General features: G+C 51.8%; 2 protein-coding genes across 3 annotated transcripts in view; one reads left to right on the top strand and one right to left on the bottom strand.

Moving 5' to 3' along the window:
- Nucleotides 1-7,721, bottom strand: part of SUGP1 (SURP and G-patch domain containing 1) — a 37,092-nt gene extending 29,371 nt beyond the window's left edge. Inside the window, exons 1-2 of one of the 2 annotated variants that reach the window (XM_073220259.1) lie at nucleotides 7,477-7,721; nucleotides 5,651-5,822 (exon numbers count right to left, since the gene is read on the bottom strand). In XM_073220259.1, the coding sequence (XP_073076360.1) occupies nucleotides 5,651-5,822; nucleotides 7,477-7,498 (194 nt within the window). In that variant the 5' untranslated portion in view covers nucleotides 7,499-7,721. The remainder of the gene's footprint in view (nucleotides 1-5,650; nucleotides 5,823-7,476) is intronic. The other variant, XM_073220258.1, reaches the window with a different exon arrangement.
- A 165-nt stretch (nucleotides 7,722-7,886) lies between these two features.
- LOC140845633 (MAU2 chromatid cohesion factor homolog) lies at nucleotides 7,887-21,257 on the top strand (the record flags this gene model as incomplete). Its single annotated transcript, XM_073220262.1, has 8 exons — nucleotides 7,887-8,132; nucleotides 16,111-16,194; nucleotides 17,422-17,471; nucleotides 17,626-17,703; nucleotides 17,901-18,012; nucleotides 18,465-18,625; nucleotides 19,378-19,504; nucleotides 20,344-21,257. Coding segments are annotated over 8 exons (873 nt in total), but the record flags the coding sequence as incomplete, so codon positions are not given.
- Between the last annotated feature and the right edge of the window lie 1,253 nt (nucleotides 21,258-22,510).

Below are 22,510 nucleotides of genomic sequence, written 5' to 3'. Positions count from 1 at the left end.
CATACCTGCTTTTAACTAATTATCTGGGCCATTACAGGCTCCCATGACTGTCTTCCCAGACAGACTTCAGAGATCTCCAAGGCAGAGCCTGTGTGCGTCTATACCTGTGTGTGACTGCAGCTCTGGGCCTGGCCAGCTCGCCAGCACTTCTGTGGGCATCACACATGCACAGGAAAACGCCCAATGCAATCCCTTGGTGGGAGAATTACAGGAGAATTTTATATTTTTGTCATATTTACTTTTTTCTCTTGGTGAAAAGTCTGTTTTACTTAAAAAGGGAAAAAAATTTTAAATGTCTATTTTTAACAAATCACCACAAAAGCAAACCCAGGGGCCCAAATTTTTAATTCCAGTTCATTTTTCCCTGTCACAAAAGTAACAGAGGCTCATTATGGAGCAGATGGGGACATAGAAAAGCAGAAACACTGAAAGCAAGGGTAAGAAAAAACAAAAATGGCTCCTCATCTCATAGTAGCCATTCTCAACACTTTGGTACCATTCTTTGACTTGCTCCCAAATTATAAATAGAAGAAATAAGGTTGTGATAGTAAGTGCATATCCTAATCTTTCCATTTTCTACTACAACACACCACCCTGCCCCAACCTCAGAAGTTCCTGGTTCACCCTGCTTCCAAGGCCATGCCACATCCCATCATACAAAGATGTTCAATAATTGGTAAAAGCTCAGTGAGCCCACAGGCCTAGTCTTTTTCCTTCAAAGTTGTTTTATCTTTCTGGAAATCTGTTCCAATGAACTAAGAAAGGAAACAACCTAGCTCGTCAACAAGTGGCACTAGTTAGATTACTTCCTTCCATAAGGCAAGTTGAGTGGCCCTGAAAAGGCACAATTTCAGAGATGAAACAATCAAGTATGACCCTAAACGAAAAACAAAAAGCAGGATGATGTCCATTCATAATAAAAACTCTCAACAAAATGGATATAGAGGGCAAGAACCTCAACATAACAAAGGCCATATATGACAAACCCACAGCCAACATCATACCTAACAGTGAGAGGCAGAAAGCCTTTCCTTTAAATCGGGAACAAGATAAGGCTGCCCACTCTCTCTACTTTTATTCAACATAGTTCTGGAAGTCCTTGTCACAGCAATTAGACAACACAAAGAAATAAAGGGCATCCAGATTGGTAAGGAAGAAGTTAAACTCACTGTTTGCAGCAGATGTCACGGTATTGTACATAAAAAACCCTAAAGAATCCACTCCAAAACCTACTAGATCTAGTATCTGAATTCAGCAAAGTTGCGGGATACAAAATGAATATATAGAAATCTGTAACATTCCTATACACTAATGATGAACTAGCACAGGGAGAAATCAGAAAAACAATTCCATTCACAATGGCATCACAAAGAATAAAACATGTAGGAATAAACCTAACCAAGGAAGTGAAAGACCTATACTTTGAGAACTACAAGACACTCATGAGAGAAATTAAGAAGATATCAATAAATGGAAACACATCCCATGCTCATGGATAGGAAGAATTAATATTGTCAAAATGGCCACCTGCCTAAAGCAATCTACAGATTCAATGCAATCCCTATCAAAATACCAAAAGCATTCTTCAATGAACTAAAGCAAATCATTCTCAAATTCATGTGGAACCACAAAAGACCCCAAATAGCAAAAGCAATCCTGAGAAGGAAGAATAAACCTGGGGGATCACGCTCCCCAACTTCAAGCTCTACTACAAAGCCACAGTAATCAAGACAATTTGATACTGGCACAAGAACAGACTCATAGGTCAATGGAACAGACTACAGAGCCCAGATATAAACCCAAGCACATATGGTCAATTAATATATGATAAAGGAGCCATGGACATACAATGGGGAAATGACAGCCTCTTGAACAGCTGGTGTTGGCAAAACTGGAGAGCTACATGCAAGAGATTGAAACTGGATTATTGTTTAACCCCATATACAAAAGTAAACTTGAAATGGATCAAAGACCTGAATGTAAGTCATCAAACCATAAAACTCTTAGAAGACGACATAGGCAAAAATCTCCTGAATATAAATATGAGCAACTTCTTCCTGAATGCATCTCCTCGAGCAAGGGAAGCAAAAACAAAAATGAACACATGGGATTACATCAAACTAAAAAGCTTCTGTATGGCAAAGGACAACATCAACAGAACAAAACGACATCCTACAGTGTGGGAGAATATATTTATAAGCGACATATCCGACAAGGGGTTAACATCCAAAATATATAAAGAACTCACAGGCCTCAACACCCAAAAAGCAAATAACCTGATTAAAAAATGGATGGAGGATATGAAGAGATCCTTCTCCAAAGAAGAAATTCAGATGGCCAACAGACACATGAAAAGATGCTCCACATCACTAATCATCAGGGAAATGGAAATTAAAACCACAATGAGATATCACCTCACACCAGTGAGGATGGCCAGCATCAAAAAGACTAAGAACAACAAATGCTGGTGAGGATGCGGAGAAAGGGGAACCCCCCTACACTGCTGGTGGAAATGTAATCTAGTTCAACCATTGTGGAAAGCAATATGGAGGTCCCTCAAAAAATTATAAATAGAAATACCATTTGACTCAGAATATCACTCCTTGAAATTTACCCAAAGAATACAAGTTTTCAGATTCAAAAAGACATATGCACCCCTATGTTTATCGCAGCACTATTTACAACAGCCAAGATATGGAAGCAACCTAAGTGTCCATCTGTAGATGAATGGATAAAGAAGTGATACATATACACAATGGAATACTATTTGGTCAGAAGAAAGAAACAAATCCTACCATTTGCATCAACATGGATGGAGCTAGAGGGTATTATGCTCAGTGAAATAAGCCAGGTGGAGAAAGACAAGTGCCAATGATTTCCCTCATTTGTGGAGTATAACAATGAAGCAAAACTGAAGGAACAAAACAGCAGCAGACTCAGAGACTCCAAGAAGAGACTAGTGGTTACCAGAGGGGAGGGGTGTGCAGGGGTGGGTGGGGAGAGAGGGAGAAGGGGATTGAAGGGTATTATGTTTAGTGCACACGGTGTGTGAGGGGGTCAAGAGGAAAACTGTAGCACAGAGAAGGCAAATAGTGAATCTGTGGCATCTTACTGCACTGATGGACAGTGACTGCATTCGGGTATGGGTAGAGACTTGCTAATATGGGTAAATGTAGTAACCACATTGTTTTCTCATGTGAAACCTTGATAACTGTGTGTATCAATGATATATTAATAAAAAATTATAAGAACAAAAAACAAAAAACAAAAAGCAAGATATAAAGTAGCATCAACAGTGTGGCCCTGCTGATGTCAAACTATGTTTGAATTAAAAACTGCTAGAAAAGTTCATCAAAATGCAGCCGGCATGTGTCTCTGGGTGGCAGGGTTATAATGACTGATTTTTCTTTGCTTTTCTGCATCATCTACCAGGTATATGAATTCTCTTAAAAAAAAAGGGCAAAACAAGTTATTTTTTATGATAAGAGGAAGTTCTGTGGATAACTAGCCTTCAGTATTAAACAACAGGTCTTTCTGGTGACCATGGCCCTGTCCTCACACTGTGTATGAGGGACATACATGGGAGAGATGGGAAAGAAAATGCAGACAATGAAAGACAAGAAAACACAGACAGGCTGCAGGAAGTCCAACCAGTGAACCCCACTTGAAAACCACCCATAAAACGGTAGGGGATGTTATACAGCAGTTTAAAATGCTGGCTCTTGATAAGCAGATAAACAAAATATGTTGTCACACAGTAGAACATTATTCAGCCATAAAAAGGAATGAAGTCCTGACATGTGCTACAATGTGGATTAATGTTGAGGACACTGTGCTGAGTGAAAGAAGCCAAATACAAAAGTCTGCATGTCACAGTATATGAAAGATCTAAAATCTGCAAATATACAGAGGCAGATAATATCTTGGTGGTTGCCAAGGGGCTGGAAGCCGGAGAAATGGGGAGTGACTGCTAATGGGAATAGGGTTCTTTTTGGAGGTGATAAAATGTTCTGCATTTAGATAGCAGCCATGGTTACATAGTGCTGTGAATATACTAAAAATTATTAAGTTGCACAGTTTAAAAGATAAATCCTATGGTATGCAAAAATCTAAAAACTATGTTAGTTCTGAAGACTAGTAATGCAGGGAATAAGCTTTTCTTTTAAAAAGCGAAAAGGAAATCAGCACACACAAATGTTCACAACTTACTAAAACAAAGCAAAGATGCGGAAGGAGGACTACATATCCAAGTGGTAGTCTTAAGTTAACTTGAATGTTTCTTATTTCTTCACTGAGAAATCATAAAATCTGGCTTTCTACACGTTTACAGTAGGAAAAACCATCTTATTTCCAAAGCTACCTGTACTATACACCCACGTACCTGATGTTCCCTTTCAGGTGCCTGATCCCTGCACTGGGATCCAGCAGCCTCCAGGAGGCCCTCCTGGAAGAGATCCTACAGGCTTTTCCTGTTTTGGTGCAAGTCCTCCCATAACCCCATGGTGAGAGCCTGCGAGCCCGCCCACTGACAGATCACCCAATACCCATATCCACGTTCATGAGCGTCTTGGAGGTGCCAAGCCCTGGGTTCCACCAGGAATAAGGTCTAACTCCAGTTCAAGGAGAATCCACAGACTCTTAGAAGAGGCAGGAACTGGTACAGAGCTTTGTGGAAGGGTCCCACACACCACGCTCCAGACCCGAGAGGGGAGGGCCTGCCTCTCCGTTTGTTACCCTCCAGCCTGAAATTCTTCAATGTCGTTATTTTGATCACACCATCCCTGCTCAAAACTCTTGAGTAAAACAAACAAACAAACAAACAAACAAAAACTCGTGGGTGCCCTGAGCGTTCCTCAGGACAGGAAGAAACCATGCTTCACCGATCTCCCACCTGGCTCCAGAGGAGCCCCGTCGGTGAAGCTTCTTCAGGAAGGCTCTGCCCTCTAGGCCTTCCCGGAGCTGGCATCTCTTCATCTCAAATGTCTTCTGCTCAAAAAGGCCTTCCTTGATCACCCAGTAGCAGCAGCCTGCAACCCAATTCTCTCACATCTTTATAACTCTGTGCAAACCGTTTTCTCAGGGTGCACCGTCTCATGACTCAGTGGGGGGGAACCGTCAGGAAGGCAGGGCGCTGTGCTGGTTACCAGGGCATCCCTAGCACCTTAGGCTGTCGGACACACAGGACTCTCTCCTCTCCCTGCCCTCTGCCAGGTAGGCCTCTCCCTGCTTGCTCAACAGTCTGGCTCTGCCTGGGCCCTCAGAATGCAGAGCCTCTGCTGGGCCCCTGTGGTAGCTGCTACTGCATCTGGGAACACACTGCCTGATGGTACCCACTGGCAGGTCTGTGGGTAAAATTGGCACCCCTCTGCCAGTAGACTGTGAGCCCCCTAAGGGCAGGGATGGAGTCTACGTTTTTTGCTCCATGGTCCATCCCTGGCTCCTGGCCCACAGCTGGTTGACACTAATTAACTGCTGCGTCTTCAGGCCATCCCGTGGGCTCCCTGGTTTCTCTCCTGCCACACTGAGCCTCCCAAAGGAGAGCACTTGAATTATCAGGCTGTGGCACACCTTCCCTGTCTGCTCTCACAAGCAAAGCTTTCTGCCAGGGATCCTCTAAGACCCTAATCCAGCATCAGTGGGGGGCACTTACTCGCCAGGATGTGGGGGCTGAGAGCCGGCCACCTGATTCTGCTTGGCTTTCTGCTCCATTTTGGCTTCAATTTCCCTTTTCTTCTGAGCAATGAGCTCTTCCTGGTGAAGTATGTTCATGCTCATTCTTCCTGACTTGGGAGGGGCAACCCCAAACCACCGGTTAGCCTTTCCTGGGGAAGGAAAAGAAAATACCAGAAATCATCCTTGCTCTGCAAACCCAGCGGTGCTAGAGGCAGCCCAGTTGCTGTTACCCACTGAAACTCACATTGTGATTGACGTTCATTCACCTATTTGTTCATTTCCACAAACATTTAACTGAGCCATGCCCCTGGCACTGTGTTAAGTGCTAACCAAGAGAAAAGGGGCCCCTGCCCCCATGATCACCTGCGGCTGAGGAGACAATAGCCTTGTAACAAAACATGGCTGCAAAATTGTGGTAAGAGCTCTCTGCTAGAAACCAAAAAAGGTGAGAAAATAACAGAGGAACACCTATACAGATAGGGTACCCAAAAAATAACTGTCAGAAGAGGGTACATTTAAGCTGAAACCAAAATAGATAAAGGGACAGTCTCCTGAAAAGCCACAGGAGAAGAAATCTGGGCAGGATGGAAAAAAAAAACAAGTGCAAAAACCTAAGGCAGGAAGAAGCCTGGTACATCCAAGGACCAGCAGGGGTCAGTCTGGCCAGAGTGGACCATTCTGGAGATGGGCTGGGGGAGGTGTCAAAATGGTGAATCTGGGTTTTACTTTAAGGGGTTCTGGGAAGCTGACAAGCAGTATTTTTAAGATCATTCTGGCTACTGATTGGAGAGAGTGCATAGGCACCAAGGAGACCACCCAGGTGGCTTGCTGGCTCCAAGCTAAAAATGATCGTGCTTTTCAAAGGTGGTAGGCGTGGAGATGGTGATGACACCTCAAGTTTCCTCACGGAACTCAGAATAAAATCCAAACACTGAAAGTTGGTTTTCAAGGCTCTGACACAGACGACACCCCTCCTGACTTCCACTCCATCCTTAACATTTTTCAAATGATAAGAATGTCCCTCCTCTTCAGGAAGGCTCTGCCTTCCAGGCCTTCCCGGAGCTGGTATCTTCTCATCTCAAATGTCTTCGGCTCAAAAAGGCCTTAATTGACCACCCAGTAGCAGCAGCCTGCACCCCTATTCTCTCACATCTTTATAACTGTGCAAACTGTTTTCTCAGGGTGCACCACCTGACAACTCAGTGGGAAGTAACCGTCAGGAAGGCAGGGCCCTGTGCTGGTTACCACTGCATCCCCAGCGCCTAGCACCGTGACCGGCACGCAGTATTTGTTGAATGGGTGACTGCATCCCAGTACAGGCGGGTTTACGCTGGGAGGGAAGGCCAAGGTTTGCGGTGAAGTCGGGGCTAGAAGGACCCGGGAACCTGTGTACAGGGAGACCTACTGCAATTCGGAAAAACAGCCTTTCCAGAAAGCTGGACCCAGGCCCGGCGGCCGGTGCTACAAAAACAAAGACGCAAGGCTGCCCCAAGTTGCCGCTCTTTCGGGGAGGGAGCTCGCGGCAGCCCTGAAGATGGCTATTTCGTTAAGCGGCTGCGGGGCCGACCCGGTGGCAGCCTTCACGGGACGCCGGGCGCAATCAACAAACGAGGCGGGAAGCCAGCAACTGGGTCTGGGGTCTTCAGAGACAGGGGAGGTGCAGAAGGAAGCCGACGCTCCTGGACTCCCAAAGGCTGGGGAGAGGGGCCGGCGGGTCGCAGCAGGCGCGACGGGAAGGCGCAGCGTCGACGCGGAGCCCCAAGAACCCAGGCCAGCTCCTGAGGGGAAGGTCGGGGTTGTTACCTGCAACGTCCCTGTAGTCCATCTTGACTCATCCAATCCCACAATGCTCCCGCGCCACCAGAGGAGGCCTGGTATACTGCGCGCGGCCTCATGGGAGGTGTAGTCCACATCGGCTCACCAGGCCCTGTAACGGCGCGGACGACTGGGGTTTTTCTTCCAGGAAAGTAAAAATCAGCCAATGGCAATTTGTGGTTTCAGTCTCTCCAGCCAGAGGGCGTCGTCCTTCCTTATACCTTCCCGGAGCAGAGGCCACTCCCAATACAAACTATACGTTCCGGGATGCTCTGCGCGTAAACTCCCGCGAGAGACGCGAGAGCACGGCCCCGCCCAGTGCGCCCGCTTCCGCCTCCCTGTGGCCTCGGCTTGTTGTGTATGCCGAAATAGCGGCTCAGGCGGCTGCCGCTGCTTAAGCGGCTGCGGCCCAGGCAGCGCAGGCCGAGGCGGCCGGATCGTGGTACCTGGCGCTCCTGGGCTTCGCCGAGCACTTCCGCACTTCCAGCCCGCCCAAGATCCGCCTGTGCGTGCACTGCCTGCAGGCCGTGTTCCCCTTCAAACCGCCGCAGCGCATCGAGGCCCGCACGCACCTGCAGCTCGGCTCCGTGCTGTACCACCACACCAAGAACAGCGAGCAGGCTCGCAGCCACCTGGAGAAGGCGGTGAGTGCGGATCGAGTCGCTCGGGCGGTGGCGCGGGCTCCTAACGGGCCTGGGCTGATGGCCGCCACCCGAGAAAGCGGGGACCGCGGAGCCGCTCCTCGGGGTCCGGGGCGTGTCTTCCGCGCGAGCAGCAGGGCGTCGCAGCCGCCGACTTCTGAGGGAGCCCGCGGGCGTCTCCCCGCACCTTACTTCACGTCTCTGGTGACGGACCAGGGCCCTAGGACCCGCGCAGAGGACTCCGAGAGTTGTCTCTTCTCTGGAGCAGCAGGGTCCTCAAATTCCTTAGGTTCTCAGGAGGATGTCCCCAGTTGGCGCCTGTAGAGACGCCCGCGGACAGGCCAGTGGGTGGGCGCTGCAGCTTCCACCTCTTCAGGGCTCAGCCGCGGGCGAACCCGCCTGGACGTTCTGCCCCCTCCTGAAGTGGGTCCGAATAGGGGAGGGTGGAGGTGACAGTCCAGGCCTCCCCGGGAATCTGAGGTTTGGTTTCTCTGGAAACCTAGGAAGGCATCCCTCCCTGGACATCTGGTAAGTGCAGGGAGGCATCGCTGGGCGGCAGAGGCCCAGAGCCCAGAGTCTTAAGTCCTGTAAAGTGGTGGAACGGACCTGGGTTCCAGAACCAGTTGCTCACCCAGTAGGGGTGGAGGTGGGCTTGGGCGTGGAATATGGCGGCTCCTGCTTTCTCTGTGTCCACCGGTGACTTCTCTTTCTCCCACCATCCTCTGGTCCCTCTCCTTCAGCAGGCAGGTCCCATTCCCCCTCATCTTGACTTGTGAAGTCTTGGTGATTCAAAGAATGTGGGAAGGTGACTGTCATCCTGTCCTCTCTGGCCACGGATCTGTTTCTTCCCATGGCAGTGCAGCGCGCCTGTCAGATATGCCTCCATTTACCTGGCTTTATTCTGCTTAAAGGATTAACTTGAATCAACTTCGATTTTTTTAAATGTATTGACCTGTGTGCTATAAAGCTGAACCCACCTTCAGCTAGTATGAGCTGCCTTTGGAGGATATCAGATCTTTTTTTTTTGCAGACTGTAAAGAGCTGGAAGGGGACTTTAGTCTTTGCTGAATCAACTTCCTTGTTTCAGGAGTGAGGCAGAATGGGTCCAGAGAGGTGAAGTGATTTGCCCAAAGGCCACACAGCAAGTTTTCAACAAAACTAGATGCAAACCTAGGTCATGATCTCCAGGTTCCGTGCCAAGACAATAAGTCATAACTGTTTCTGTGAAGTTTTTTATTTTATTCATTCAGCCGATACTTACTCAGCTCATACAAGGGGCCTTGCTCTTATCTTAGGTGCTGGGGATCAGCCAGGACTAAACGAGTCCCTGCCCCCGTGAGCTAACGTTTTAGTGAAGGAGACAAACAATGGGTATTTGGTAAATGGTTAGGCAGTGATAGAACAACCATGGAAAATACAGACCAGGGGGAAGAGGAGCTATTTTTGGCAGAGGTAACTAGGGACCCTCTATTTGTGGGAGTGACATTTTAGCAGAGGCCTGCAGGGGGCGGCAGAGTGAGCCTGCAGAATCGCTCAGGGTGGCAGGACCATCCCAAGGAGTGCCCAAGCTGTCAGTGGCATGGCGAGGCTGAGCTCCCATGAAGCTCCAGGCTTCCTTATGTGGCAGGGCCGAGGCTGTGGCAGCCCAGTGCCTGCGTGTCTGCGCTGATTCTGAAGCTCTTCCATCTCTGCGGACAGCAAACCCTGCCACCTCCCTTCCCTTGTCTCACGGATCTTTCAGCTTGTTTCTAACAGTTGTTCCTTGCTGCTGTGTATATTGTCACTCACATTTTGCCCACTCAGTGCTGTCCAGAGAATGCAACCATGCCTCACCTTGCTTCCTGGTAGCCTCTTGGCTTGTGGACCCATAGCTTAAACCCTTATCCTTGTGAAGGGCCTTCCCTTGGTTTTACAGAACCCTGAATCTTGTGGGATCTTCCACAGAGCCACAGGGTCCTCTCCATAACTCACACTGACATTACACCTAGAAACCCTTCCTGCCAGTTGTATCCCCAGCTGGAAATTCATTCAGGTTTCAATTAAAGTGCCATTTTCCATGCTGTTTTCCTTCTGCCGTTGTTTGTGATCTCCTTCTGTGCTTCAACACGAGTGCTTTCTGGAATCTTCATTCATTATTGTGTTTTTCCCAAATCAGGAGTTACCAACTTTTAGTCTTTCCTTTCCCAGAGTCACTCAAGAAAGAATCCTAATGTGTTCTCCTTTTAGAAGTGGTTTGCTTAGTTTCTAGTCTGGAGGAGCAAATGGGCAAAGAGGTTCTGGTTTCTCTTCAGAAAGCCAAGCCAGAGTAACAAAACCCCTTTAAAAGGCGGGGGAGGGGGCGCAAATGATCAGTGTTTTGTGACTATTCCCTCTTTGACCATTCCCCTGCATTCTTTCCGGATCTGATTTTCTCAAACTTAAAAGTGCTATAGGTAAAACTTTTAATTGGCCTCTGAATTTAGTACTGCATTCGATACTCTAATTTACTTTTATTGTTTTTTGCTCTCTCTCTGAGAGACTCTAACCTCTTTGGTATTCACAGTTGGTTTACACACACACACACACACCTAGTTTCATGTTTAATATGTATAGTCGTGTGTACTTATTTACTCTTCTGTTTGCTTAATGCCAATTTGTAACTGTCTCAACTGCATTTGTAAGCTTTCTAGAAGGAATGTATGGTGTCCTTACCCATCTGTTCATCAATTACACCAACTTTGTAAGAATCATCTGTTAAGAGTTCCCTTCAGAGGCATGAAGGGTGTGGGCACAGCCTTTCCTCGGCAGCTTTATTGAGGTCACAGCCACTGGTCTCTAGATGGTTCCTGCCCCTGCAGGCCCTCGGAGCACCTGCTGGCTGCCTCATTCCCTGGGCCTGCTCAGCAGATCCTGTAGCTATTATGGTGCAGTTAACAGACACTTTATCTGACAGCCTTCCTTCTGTGAGTATGGTTTTGGCAGTGTTGTGAATCTGCTGTCAGAATTCTTGGCTCCTCTGGGATTCCTCAAGTAAATAGTTCATTATTATAAGAGATGGGACGTTACTCAGAAATTTGGCTGGGCAATTTGTGAAGCTGTTTCTGCAGATACTGTCAGATTGTGTTCCTTTTCCTTTGCTTTTTGCATTATTTCCTCTTGCTGCACACCTATTCCTGTGTGAATTTTCAGTCTTGTCTCATCTTCACGCTGTCTTTCAAGCAGATGGTTCCATTTCAGTCACTTGCACGTCCATGGGTGGAATCAAGAGAATTTGCACGCCTGTGCTTCTCTATTGCCCCTTAATTTTCTCTCTTTTGATCACATGTCTCTTTATCCCTTGGCCTGGAAAGTCCGTCATCATCCTTGAACGTTCCTGATTTGAAAGCCACACAGGAGTAAATAACTTCTCTGGAAAGAAATGTTTGTGATTTGCTCCAATCAGGGCAGGTGGCTCTGTGTACAGCGGTTTCTTCTGATTATGAAGTTCATGTCGATGCCATGCTTGTTTTCTCTGCGTTTGGAACAGCGCTACTTTTCAATGAAGGTTTTTCCCGCCTGATTTAGAAAGCAGCTCAAGTTGTGCTGTCTAGACGCTTCTTTCTTTGGTTTCCCGGTTAGATGTGAGAGTCTCTGGTTTGCCTTTCCAGCAAGCAATTAAATACTTCCCTTTCTCTTCTTAAGGCCCCAAAGGGCTCAGTTCTAAGCCTTTCATCATCAGGCACCGCTGGGGCAGACTTTTCATCCTCCAGGAAGGCGCGTGCTCCTGCTAAATTCCGTGCCCCACCAGCTGGAGCAGAACCTTGCACAGAAGCTGCGTTTGCAGAGTGACCTGTGCTTCCTTCTGTTTTCCGTTTCCTTCACTCTCACACCGAGTCTCTCCTGACCCCAGGATGGGGAATCTGCTTAGGAACCGTCATTTCACAGTTCCACCTGCCTCGTTGCCGCCCCCGAGTCTTCCTGTTCCTGCCGGGGAGTTGCTGTAGTGCTGTTGGCACCTTTGACATGCCAGGCTCTGCTCGCATGCACGGTCTTGGGGCACCGTCCCATCGGGTCTGCAAAAAACCCATGCGGTAGGAGCCACTTCCTATCTGCCAGTGACGATGCTGACGGGTTCTCAGCGTCACGGTCACACAGCGGAAAGAGGCAAGGCTGGTTTTAAACACTGCTTCCTTCCCAGGGAAGTTGCAGTTGATAACTTTCTACATGTTTTTTAAAAAACCTGTTTTTTTAAAAAACGTTACCTTGGTTTCAAGGTACAAGAGTCCTTGAAATACTCTCAGTCCTGGATGGAATCTTCCAGGCATGAAAGGTTTTCTGATCCGGCCTTCTGTCCCTCATGGCTCATGCTGGCCCTGTGGTGACCCTTATTTTCCCTGGGGGCCCTAGGGTGACCCCAGGGACTTCTGGTTAGGTCATTCGTTCACATCCCTGCCCCATCTACAGGCCACCCAGCAGTGAGGGAAGTCTCACTTTGACTGCTTGCCCATCATAAGTAGGGAAACATAAAAAGTATTTTTTTAATGTTACAGAGTAAAACACGGATAAGGTAGCAACTTTGGGTAAGGTGACACCTTGGGTACGGTTTCCTGCATCCTTTATTTGTGAGACTGATATGTTCTCTGATGTCTGTATATTTTTGGCTTGTGAATTGATGTTGCAAGTGTTACAGAGATACAAAAGAGAAACCTTGATTGACAGTTGTTTGAGCCCTGGGGAAGTGACTGACTGGCCCTGACACAGCTTCATGGCAGGGGACCTCTCAAGGCATCAGTGACGCTGATGTCGGAGCAGGAAGCAGTGATGTTTGGAGACAGGGAAATGTTTGATGATGGTTGGGGTCAGGGCTTGGTGTTTCCAAGGCATAAGCCTCAGTTCTGTGGCATTTGCACATAAGGAAGCCCTCATTTCTCAGTGGTCCCAGGTAAAGTCATTGTTCATGTAGCAGATGTTTCCTGGGCATCACCCCTGTGTCAGCCCTGTGCCAGGCACTGGGGGCACAGCACTAATGGAGGAGGCATGTGGTGGAGCTTTATCTAATGTCCCCCTTTTGCGTGTTTAAGGCAGGGGCCACAGTACACACACAACAGAATGGTGCCGGGTTGTAGCCCTGCGAAGTGGGTATTAGGGACCGCAAGGACCCAGCTCCTCACAGGACTTAAAGCATTGCTAAGTCATATGTAAGTCCATACCTTGAACTCCAGCCCCCAAAGCAGGGCTCCTGATATCCCATCTGTGCTGGCAGACGACCCCTTCCAGGAAGTTTGTCTTAAGTCTTTGGACAAGTTACTTGCTGGCTTGCCTGGTGGTTGCTGAGAGCCTCAGGGAGATGCGAGGCCCCCTCTTCAGCCCTCGTGCAGAACGGAGGGAGCTGGCAGAGATGGCATCTCATCATTAACGGACATATCTGGCCTATGAAGAAGAGATTCAGTGGGGTCCATCTGATCGGTAGATGCTAACCACACAGAGCCCCCAAAGGAGAAGGGTCGGAAAGCCACTGCTGTGAGACAGGCCCATGTGGGCCGAGCCTGAGCCAAACGGCACAGGCGGAGGTGCTGCAGGAAAAGTGGGAGAGGCGGGGTGCTCCCCAGGGCGGCTGGATGTGCCTTTGTGAGCTGTCCCCAGCTCCGGATTCAGAGTGTGACTTGTGCAATGGGGAGGGCGTCCCTGGGCTGGAGATGCTAGGGCCGCTTCTCTGCCTGAGCTGCAGGGCTGTACCTCTTGTCTCATTGCCGTGCTCACCTCTGTTCGGGTGCAGCAGCACAGGAAGGGGCGGCTATATTCCAGGTCCCAAGGCCTGACCAGGCCTGACTCAAGCTCAGCTGTGTGTGGTGGTTTGCCCAGCCTGCTCCACCGTGGCCCCCTGAGCTGGGCCAGTCTGTGCGAGCCACCTGGAGCCCCAAGTGGAAGGGGGATGCCCTCACGGGCACAGTGCCCACTGTGTCCGCCCTGTGCTCTCTAGTGGGCTCCTCTGGAGCAGGGAGGCCTCGCCTGGGTGGGTCTGCATGTGGAACCTTGGGGTCGGGCTGCAGCTTAGCATGTCCCCCGCCCAACCACGTCTCCAGTCACACGGTTGTTGCTACCTGTGCTCCCTCTCTTTTCCCAGCTGGTGGCCTCAGGAGCTTCTCTTGCTGGACTTCCCTACCCCGTGGGGGAGAGTGGCTTTTGTAGAAAGTATACCCCGACATCTGCATTTACCAGCTCCACTGACACGTGTGTGGCCGGAGCTGGGCCTGTCCCCCTAGTCCCCACAGATGGCGTCCTGCGGAACCCTGCCCCTGGGGCCACACTTCCTGGTGGCAAGCCCTGGCCCTCTGGAGACCCTGAGCGCCTGGGGCTCGCTGCAGCGCGCCTTTACCTGGCAGCAGAGGGGGGTGCTGGGGGCGTGGTGCCCACAGGAGTCAGGAGGCCGCGCCGGGAGCTGTCCCAGGCAGGAATCCAGCATGTCCCCGTGAGCCTCTGGGACAGGCCTGTGAGGCCCCACGAGGAGGGAATGATGAAGCGCGCCATCTTTCTGCCCGCTTGCCAGGGTACAGCTCTGCTTCAGCAGCTTGGTAGGCTCACGTGCTCAGGCTCAGCCGGGCGCAGCTGTACAGCCCCGAGTGAGCTGTGTGGCTTCCAGCCTTCAGAGCCTCCCTCTTCCAGGGCCTGTACTGTGTCTCTGTCAACTGCATGGACAACACAGAGGCCCAGTTCACCACAGCCCTGCGGGTAAGGTGCCGGCCCTCCCCCCCGGGGCGGGGGCTGCTGCTCAGTGCCCGGCTAGGTGCGGGGTCGGCGAGGGGGACCATAGCCGCGTGAAATGCAGTCAGCAGGCGGCTCCGCATCATTCAGCCTGACGCCGGCCATGGCAGTGATGTGCCGTTTATCCAGGGCTTTCCGTGGCAGAGGGGACAAGGCCAGTGCTGGCAGCACAGTGTGACGAGGAAGCGCTGTGGGAAAGGGCTCCTGGCCTGCCTGGGCAGGGCTTCCCTGGCTCACTGGAGGGCAGCCACCGGCCCGTTGGTGCGTGGCCTGCTCAGCCACTTGCACTCCCGATTCCTGGCCCTTGTGCTAGCCCACCAAGTTGGCATTGGCTTGTGTCGGACCTGAAGATGCAGTCAGGGTTCGGGGTTTCCCAGAGCCCACCTGTGGCAGGGCTGCATTGTAAAGCCATGACCCCACACTAGCCTGGGCGCTCTGGGGGCAGAGGACAGCCTGGTGCTACCAGTCTAGAGGAAGCTGCTGCGTTGAAGTGTGTGACCCCGGAAGTAACGCCGCTATCCAGGCCACACAGGAGGTGGTGCAGCCAGGAGGCGGACCCCAGCCCTGCCCTGCTAGCCCCTAACACACAGCGAACAGTTGTGGCGTCTGTGCTCACGTCAGAGGACTCTCAGGGCCTCCTTGGAGGTGGAGGGCCTGCAGGTGGAATCTGTGCTTCCCAGAGCCCTCAACCTCTTGCACAGCTACTCTCAGCCCCACTAGAAACCAGGGTCTGGGTGATCAGCCACTCAGATCGGTGCCCCACCTTGGCCAGCCTCATTCCCCAGGAAGACCTGGGAACAACCGTCCCTCTGCCACTGGCCCTTAGCAGCATCCCCGGCTTCTGACAGTCTCAGCCACCGTCCCAGCAGGATCCTCCCCAGAACAGGCGTGTGCCTCTGCTGTGTCAGCGTGCCCTGGGGTGTGGTAATGGCAGGAGGGGCTGTCCAGGTCTCAGTACTGAAGAACAAGCAGAAAACAGCCCACAGTGTGGTGTCTGCTGAGAGGGGCATAGGGGCAGCTGCTGCTGCTTTTCTGTTGCCTGCATTTCCTGTAACATGGACGATGGTTTTACAGTGAGGAGAACTAGCAGCTATGTTCTTAGTTCAGGGACAGGCAGGGGGGATGTGTCTGAAACAAAAAGACCAAGGAGATTCCAAAGTAGCTGCGTGGAGCATTGGTGTGGCTCCGATGCTGCTGCGCAGCCCTGGTGTATGAGGCTGCGCCTGCCCCGGCCCCCTGACGTCCATGTCTCCTGTTCCAGCTCACCAACCAGCAGGAGCTGTGGGCCTTCATCGTGACCAACCTGGCGAGTGTGTATATACGGGAAGGAAATAGACATCAAGAGGTAGTAGGTGACATGCTTCATGTTTGGTGTCCTGCCTTTTGACTGTTACCGGTGGGGGGTCGGGGGGCTGTCCTGGGCACCAGCGAATCTCAGCAGCCCTGAGGAGTTCACCCTCCAGCGAGTGGCCGTGTCCCGCACGGTCAGAGCACAGGTATGGCCACACAGGGCCAAGTCTGGGACAGAAGTTCCTGAGCTGAATGACCCTGCTCCCTATTGAAAATGAGCCAGGCTTTACTGAATCCCACAGAAAAAGAAACCAGTTTCTTCTGCCCTAAGCTGTCTGCTCTGGAATATCAGCAAGGCCTTGTGGCTCACTCCTGAGGAGCAGCAGCTCACACAGTCACCCGTGGGCTCCTAGCTCGCCCAGATGCCCCAGCTTTGGGGTGTGGGGGTGCCCTGACCCAGGCTTCCCTATAACCCCCTCCAGCTCAGATTCCCCCAAGTCCAGGATCAGATCCCCCTCAGCCTTGGGATTTCCCCCTTGCTACCCTACAGTCTCCATCCCCTCAGCCCTGGGGTCCTGCCTCCACAGTGGCTGAGTTTTGGCCACTTCACCCCCACAGCCTTCATTTTAGTTCAGACCACTGTCCTCTCCTGTCCAGGAGAAGCTCAGCTGACCTCCCAGGTGATGGGTTGGTTCAGATGCTTTGGGCTACGGCCTTGGCTGGTCCGGGGTAAGGAAGCTGGGGGCAGGGTCATCCGAGGGCCAGACCTGGGGAGCTTGGCTCCCCTGTGTCCTCACCCCCTAGTGTGCCTCCTGGGGTATCTGGGGGGGCACCAGGAGCCGCTAACACCCGTGGCCCAGCACACCTTCTTCACGGCCAGAGGGGACCTAAACGTCAGTCACATCTTCCGCCCTCAGGGTCTCCCAGGGTCCCTCCACCTCCAAGAGGGCTAAGCTTACCACCTGGCCTCTCCACCCCAGCTCCTCCCCTGGCACAGGGCAGGACAGGCAGAGAAAGGAGGTCCCCACCCAGCCACTCCGTACTGGGGGCCGTGGTTCCTCCAGGGTGTGAGACCACAGAGAGCAGAGCCGTGTCCTGCGGCGCCCCCGCCTACCCGCAGGGACCCCTCTGCGCAGGCTGCTCGGGTGCAGGACGGGTGGGGCTGCCGCGCTGTCAGGCCATGTCGCGAAGTTGCAGCAGCCGGGCGTGTAGGGACACATTGGGCCCTAACTCCCTTGAGTGCAGAGATGCGGACTGGCCCTGACGGGCATTTCCTCCGCAGCTGTACAGCTTGTTGGAGAGGATCAATCCCGACCACAGCTTCCCGGTCAGGTACGGCCGCTGCTCATTCCCACTCGCCTGCTGTCTGCTGCTTCCTCTGCGCGGGTGGCGCCAGCGCCCTGGGCCCCTGCCTCACATCCCCCCACCCCCGTAAATCTGCTCTGTTCACCAAGCCCCCAGTGCTGATGTCCCCACCTCCCTGCAGCTCGCACTGCCTCCGAGCGGCCGCCTTCTACGTGCATGGGCTCTTCTCTTTCTTCCAAGGACGCTACAATGAGGCCAAGTGAGTATGGGGAGAGGCAGTGGGCCCGTGCCAGACGCCCTGGGCTGGGCCTTACGGTGGTTTTCTCCCCCGACAGTGCGTGCCTAGGCCTCTGTCCCCACCGACCGGCAGGCCGTGCTCAGGGCTGCAAGGTCGCTGCTGTCTCCCTCCTCCAGAGGCATGTGGATGGGGCTTCAGCATCTGCTCTCTGCCCATAGGCGATTTCTTCGAGAAACTCTGAAGATGTCCAACGCAGTGGACCTGAACCGGCTCACTGCCTGCTCCCTCGTGCTGCTAGGCCACATCTTCTACGTGTTGGGGAACCACAGGGTGAGTCCCAGGGCCAGGCTGAGGGGCAGGAGACTGTCTCACCTGTCTGAGGCAGCTTCCTGCGAGTGGGCATGAGTGTAGCTAAGCCTCCCCTTCCTCTCCTGTTGTCCATTCAGCCCTCACCACTCCCACTGGGGCAAATTGCTGCCACCTCCCAGGCTCTGAGACCCCTGAATCTCATCAGCTTTGGATCTGGGTCCAGAGCCGACTGCCCCAGTGAGGCAGTACCTGGTGAGCTGAGGTATAGGGGCAGTTTATTTTGTCCGAGGTGGTTGAGAAGTAATTCATAGAGGGCCGAGATGGGCTCTGAAGTAGGAGTAGGAGTTTGCCAGGTAGCAGACAGAGGATACAACCTGAGCTGGCTGTGGCTGTGGAAGGTGGGGTCTGCACTGTCCCTGAGGCCCCCACCCTATCCCACCCCCAACCCACACCTGGCTGTTCTCGGTTGACAGGAGAGTAACAACATGGTGGTGCCCGCCATGCAGCTGGCTAGCAAGATCCCAGACATGTCGGTGCAGTTGTGGTCATCAGCTTTGCTGCGAGGTGAGTATAGCAGTCAGCCCTTCCCAGCTATCAGGGCTGCTGGGCAGAGCCTCAGGCTGGAGCATGCCAGGTGAGCCCTGCTCAGCCTCTGCTCAGACCAGGCCTCTGCAGGCCACAGTCCCAGTTCCACATGTTCTCAGGCTCCCCTGGAGGTCCTAGGGTACTGGGATTGTTCATGGAACCAGCCCAGTGCAGGATCTGGTTCAGTCTCTCTAAGACTTGCAAGGCTGGTTCTTGGTGTCTGGGTGAAAACTTGGACTGTGAGCATTGGCACTTGGCCTGAGTTTCCTTCCCCCTGAATGGGGTCAGCAGTCACCCTTGTCAGGTGGAACTGGCCAGATGCCCTGGGTGCCAGGCCAGGGGTTCAGGAGGCATCAGAGTTAAATGCTGCTCTGCATGTTACAGGTGATGAAACAGGTCCGTGCGCTCGCCCAGGGGCTTTCTGGGCCCATGCAGACCTCCTGTTTCACCCCTGCTGTAGTGAGCCCCTATATTCCCGAAGGCTGTCTGGGAACTTCCAGCATCCATGGGGAGCCCCGAGAGCTTTCCCTGCCTGACCAGCCCTGTGTCTTCCCCGTGGGCCTCACTACTCACCCACCTCCAAGGACACCTGACTCAGACTCAGGAGGGCGCTCTGGGGGGCTGCTGGTAGCTGGGCTTTGCTGTTCCCAAGACAGGGCTCAGGGCTGGTGGCATGCCAGGTGCACAGGAACTCGCTGGCAGAGCAGGGCTCAGTCTTAGGGCCCACCCACACCCAGGGAGTGGGCGTGGGGGCAGTGGCAGGGCACAGTGGGCCCAGCCCGTGTGCGTGTCCCACTTCAGACCTGAACAAAGCCTGCGGGAATGCCATGGACGCCCACGAAGCTGCCCGAAGGGCCAGAACTTCTCGCAACAGCTGCTCCAGGACCACATCGAGGCCTGCAGCCTCCCTGAGCACAACCTCATCACGGTGCGGGCAGGGGGCAGGGGGCAGGGGGAGACAGAATGGGGTGCTGCTTGCCTCCTGGGGGCTGGTTGCATGGCCTTGCAGTCCCGGGGCTCCCTGATAGGACAGTCATGTGTCAGAAAGTGGGAAATAAATCCAACAAAAATTCAGGGGCCTTTCGTCTTAGACAGTTTCTAGAAGTCAATCATGTGGGCATGCCAAGCTCTCCCTTTTAAGGTGATGAATGAGGTGCTGTATCTGGCCCCTCCTCCCACACACACACAAAAAGCACAGTAGCCTGGTGGGCCACTTTGGATTTCGGAGATTAGACCTCATTTCCAGTGTGCTCCTGTGACCCATTTACTGATCGGTCCAAAAAGCACCTAGTCTGAGAGCAGCCTGGAACTGAGGTAGGCTTTGCAACAGGTACAGGTTGCAAGGGTGATAGAGGTTTCCTTAAAAGCCAGAACCAAAACAAACAAAAGGAAGTAAAGGGAACACATCCTCTTGCAGACCGCCCTCTACTGTGTCGCCCCTCTGGCGCTCAGATGGGCTGCTCGCCTCTGTGTTGGCGCCCACCTCCTGCTTATTGAGCCCTGAGAGCAGCCAAGGGAAAAGCTCAGGGTAGCCTAGGCTTTTCTGAGCATGTGCCCTGCCCTGCGCACATGGTGCCTTTTAAATACCCCCGTGACGTGCTCCTCAGTACTTTCTGGAGCTTCTCAATACCCTCTTTCTCCCAGAGAATCTCTTTCCTCAGTGTTTCCCCCAGACTCCCTCACATTTACTGTTTTCCTCCACTGGAATGATTTGTCCCAGGCAGCAGACAGTTTTTTTATTTTCATTTTTCTTTCCATGTTTTCAAGGAGTACAAAAACTGATGACAAATTGAAAGGATGCTCAGGGAAATGCAAATTAAAACCACAGTGAGATATCACCTCACACCAGTAAGGATGGCCAGCATCGAAAAGACAAACAACAAATGCTGGTGAGGATGCGGAGAAAGGGGACCCCTCCTACACTGCTGGTGGGAATGTAAGCTAGTTCAACCATTGTGGAAAGCAGTATGGAGGTTCCTCAAAAAACTAAAAATAGAAATGCCATTTGACTCTGGAATCCCGCTCCTTGGAATTTACCCAAAGAGTACAACTTCTCAGATTCAAAAAGACATATGCACCCCTATGTTTATTGCAGCACTTTTTACAATAGCCTAGATGTGGAAGCAACCTAAGTGTCCATCAGTAGATGAATGGATAAAGAAGATGTGCTACATATACACAATGGAATACTATTCAGCCATAAGAAAGAAACAAATCCTACCATTTGCAAAAACATGGATGGAGCTGGAGGACATTATGTTCAGTGAAATAAGTCAGGCGGAGAAAGACAAGTGCCAAATGATTTCCCTCATTTGTGGAATATAATGATGAGGCAAAACTGAAGGAGCAAAATGGCAGCAGACTCAGAGACTCCAAGAAGGATCTAGTGGTTACCAAAGGGGAGGGGTGTGGGAGGGCAGGTGGGGAGGGAGGGAGAAGGTAACTGAGGGGTATTATGTTTAGTACACATGGTGTGGGGGATCACGGGGAGAATGAGTATCACAGAGAAGGGACATAGTGGATCTCTGGCAACTTGCTGCACTGATGGACTGTGACTGCGTTGGGGTCTGGGTGGGGACTTGATAATATGGGTAACTGTAGTAACCACATTGTTTTTTCATGTGAAACCTTCATAAGAGTGTATATCAATCATACCTTAATAAAAAAAAAAATTGAAAGGATGCTGTAGCTCTGAGTGCCCTATGAAGCCAGTGGAACTAAAATAAGTCAAGGGAAAATGACAGGTCGGGAGAAAAGCTTTTATTACTTACAGTTGCTCAGGTTTGCTAATGGGGCCCAGCCCTTCCTTCCCTGCGGTCATAACCATGCCCCCCTCTCCCACTCCCCTGCGGCCGTGGCAGCGTGCTCTCTTCCCCTATCAGCCCCTTCCAGGAGAAACTTCAGTGGTGGGTCCTTGGTGGCTGGCAAATGATATGGCACATGAAACCTCCGATTTATTCCTAATTGCTCCACCCATTCTTGTAACGCATGTCCAAAGTGGGTGCCTTGATCACTCTCAGTCACCTGCAGCCATCTGTCAGCTGCAAAGAGACACTGTAGGCCCCTCTTGGTGGTTTGCTGATCTGCATGACATGCAGGAAAAAGCAACCAAATATCCAGTAGCTGTGTCCACACAAGTCATGGCATACTGATACCCTGATCTGAGCAGAGGCCCATTATTGTCTGCCACCTGACAAGGGTCTATCGGCCCCCTTACTATTGTCCCATGTTGCTGTGGGACTCGGTGTAAGTCCCTCTTAGAGCACACAAGGCACTCTTTCTGGGCTCTGCTGACTTCTTCAAAGGTCAACGGCACGCCCCACCAATGAGCTACAGCCCACATTGTCTTCTGCCCTGTGTGCAACAAATGCTGGTGTAACCATTGGGCCACACCAGAGGCAGGCTTTCCTTCTAGCCAGCGCACCTTGGCCAGTGTGTCTGCTTCATCGTTTCCTGGGGAGGCCAAAGGCAAATGGCCAGTCACGTGATACACAGTAACTGCTTTAGTCTGACCGGGGCCCCATAGGTCTTGCCACAACTCTTGCCCCCAAAGGAGCCAGTGAGCAACCATCCAGTTAGCATGGTAGAATGTCAGTAGCCACAGGGTCAAGCCCTGATAGAAGGCCCACCTGGGAGGGCTCCTGGGTAATCACGAGCCATCCTACCCGCAACTCAGCCCATTGACTTCTCTTCCCCTCCCCATCCTCCAAACCATATTGTCTCAGTCTCAGGATGGAAAGCTTGGGCTGCCCACAACTGGAGCTGTCTGTGTACCAAGCCTCCGCAGGTATAGGGGCTCTTTTCCTCCCAATAAGGACTCTCTGTTACTAAAGGCTCCAAAGCAAGTTCTTCCTACTTTCTACTGGTGTATATCGCTGGCCCCATTAAGTTCTTCATGTAAGGGGCTAGTGAAGAGGGTGCTATGCTGCTGTAA

This window comes from Manis javanica, chromosome 13, assembly GCF_040802235.1.
Source record: "Manis javanica isolate MJ-LG chromosome 13, MJ_LKY, whole genome shotgun sequence".
NCBI classification, from domain to species: domain Eukaryota; kingdom Metazoa; phylum Chordata; class Mammalia; order Pholidota; family Manidae; genus Manis; species Manis javanica.
This window is presented reverse-complemented; position numbering and strand designations above follow the sequence as displayed.